This window comes from Octopus bimaculoides, chromosome 11, assembly GCF_001194135.2.
Source record: "Octopus bimaculoides isolate UCB-OBI-ISO-001 chromosome 11, ASM119413v2, whole genome shotgun sequence".
NCBI classification, from domain to species: domain Eukaryota; kingdom Metazoa; phylum Mollusca; class Cephalopoda; order Octopoda; family Octopodidae; genus Octopus; species Octopus bimaculoides.
The window spans coordinates 39024487-39025937 of NC_068991.1; the positions used below are offsets into that span (position 1 = coordinate 39024487).

The following is a 1451-nucleotide window of genomic DNA, read 5'->3' on the forward strand; positions in this document are numbered from 1 at the left end:
GAGGGAGGATAGAGAAAGGAGGGGAAGAGGAGGGGGTAGAGGAGCTGGAGGGAGGATAGAGAGGAGGGGCAGTAGAGGAGCTAGAGGGAGGATAGAGATAGGAGGGGAAGGGGGTAGAGGAGCTCAAGGGAGGATAGAGATAGGAGGGGAAGGGGGAGAAGGAGCTAGAGGAGTTAGAGGGAGGATAGAGAGGGGAAGGAGAGAGAGAGAGCAGAGAAAGAGAGACTGGGTTACATATCTGAAGAAACTCCATTTGAATTTCTTTTTGCAATTTTTTGTTCTTTGTCAAGCCTTATTAAGTGTTAAGGTTGCAAATCTATCATGAGACAACCCTATGCACAATCAAGAGCAACCCAAGGAATGAGATATTTCAAAGAATATATAATCTGCAACAATACCACCTTCTATAATTTCTTGGGCAATAAGACCAATAAAATCTTTGGGTAAAGGCACCACTCTGTATCATTTACAGGAAAAAGCTTTAATTCATTGAAAAATGTAGCAAAGCTTAAAAAGAAAGCAAACATACAATAATAGAATAGATAGTTTGTAAGTTATTCTTTGGAAAATGTACTGAACACTGACACAATAAAAAGTATCAGAACTAGCCAAAACCTTTTTCAATAATAAAATGGAATCTGGATGGATGAAAATACTTCAAATACTTACCACAGCGGCACTGACCAATTTGACGTTGTGCTAATTCTAATTTGCATTTACATTGATAACATCTTTTCTTGTTCTTCTGTATTGGTTTGTCTTCCATTTCATCAATGGTTCTACAAATATTAAGTACATATTATTAGCCATATTTTGTGAGAGTACTGGTTCACCTACTTTTCAGTTGCCTTTTTCAAAGTTAACATTTTGACACCAGTTCTGCACTTCCCCTAAAAATCACAGAGAAGGCACAGAGAAACTAATTAAAATATTTACAGAGTAGCACGTTCTAACAGGAGCATGGAATCATTTAGCACACTATGAGAGCCAAAAGACTAGATGAATTAAAGAATTTAAGTAATCTAAATTAAATATATGAATAAAACAACTGAAAAATATCTGCTGATCTTCAAACTAGATTTTTTAAGACTGGATTAAATAGGTTTTCACAAAACTGACTGTACAGAAATATTATAGTTAAAGACATCATCTAGTCCAGTGATTCCCAAGGTGGGGCGTACGCCCCACTGGTGGGGCCTGAGAAAATTCAGGTGGGGCGCGGGGCATAGACGTGGGCTGTGAAAATATTTGTACATGACGAGCGGTCATCGCAGGCACAACCTTAGATTCCGTCTTTCCTTTGAAGCCTCCACATCGGAAACTCTCGCACCCCAGCGAGACAAAGAAGATCCCGCACTGAGCAATAAACTTACGCGCATCCCTATACATGTAGCATGAATCACTACTGGCAGTAAATGATGCATGAAATTTTCATCGACAGGAACTGCTGG

General features: G+C 39.3%; 2 protein-coding genes across 12 annotated transcripts in view; both read right to left on the reverse strand.

Moving 5' to 3' along the window:
- LOC106883096 (proteasome subunit alpha type-6) overlaps window positions 1–1451 on the reverse strand; it is a 267726-nt gene that overhangs the window by 131411 nt on the left and 134864 nt on the right. The window lies entirely within an intron of this gene.
- The window catches only part of LOC106880241 (AN1-type zinc finger protein 3-like), a 74530-nt gene that overhangs the window by 22566 nt on the left and 50513 nt on the right, over window positions 1–1451 (reverse strand). For all 11 annotated transcript variants that reach the window (XR_008265181.1, XR_008265176.1, XR_008265180.1 and 8 more), the window contains one exon: window positions 670–779. Coding sequence is in view for 4 of the 11 variants with exons in the window: in XM_052971703.1 (XP_052827663.1) it covers window positions 670–779 (110 nt within the window). In the remaining 7 variants the exon portion in view is untranslated. The remainder of the gene's footprint in view (window positions 1–669; window positions 780–1451) is intronic.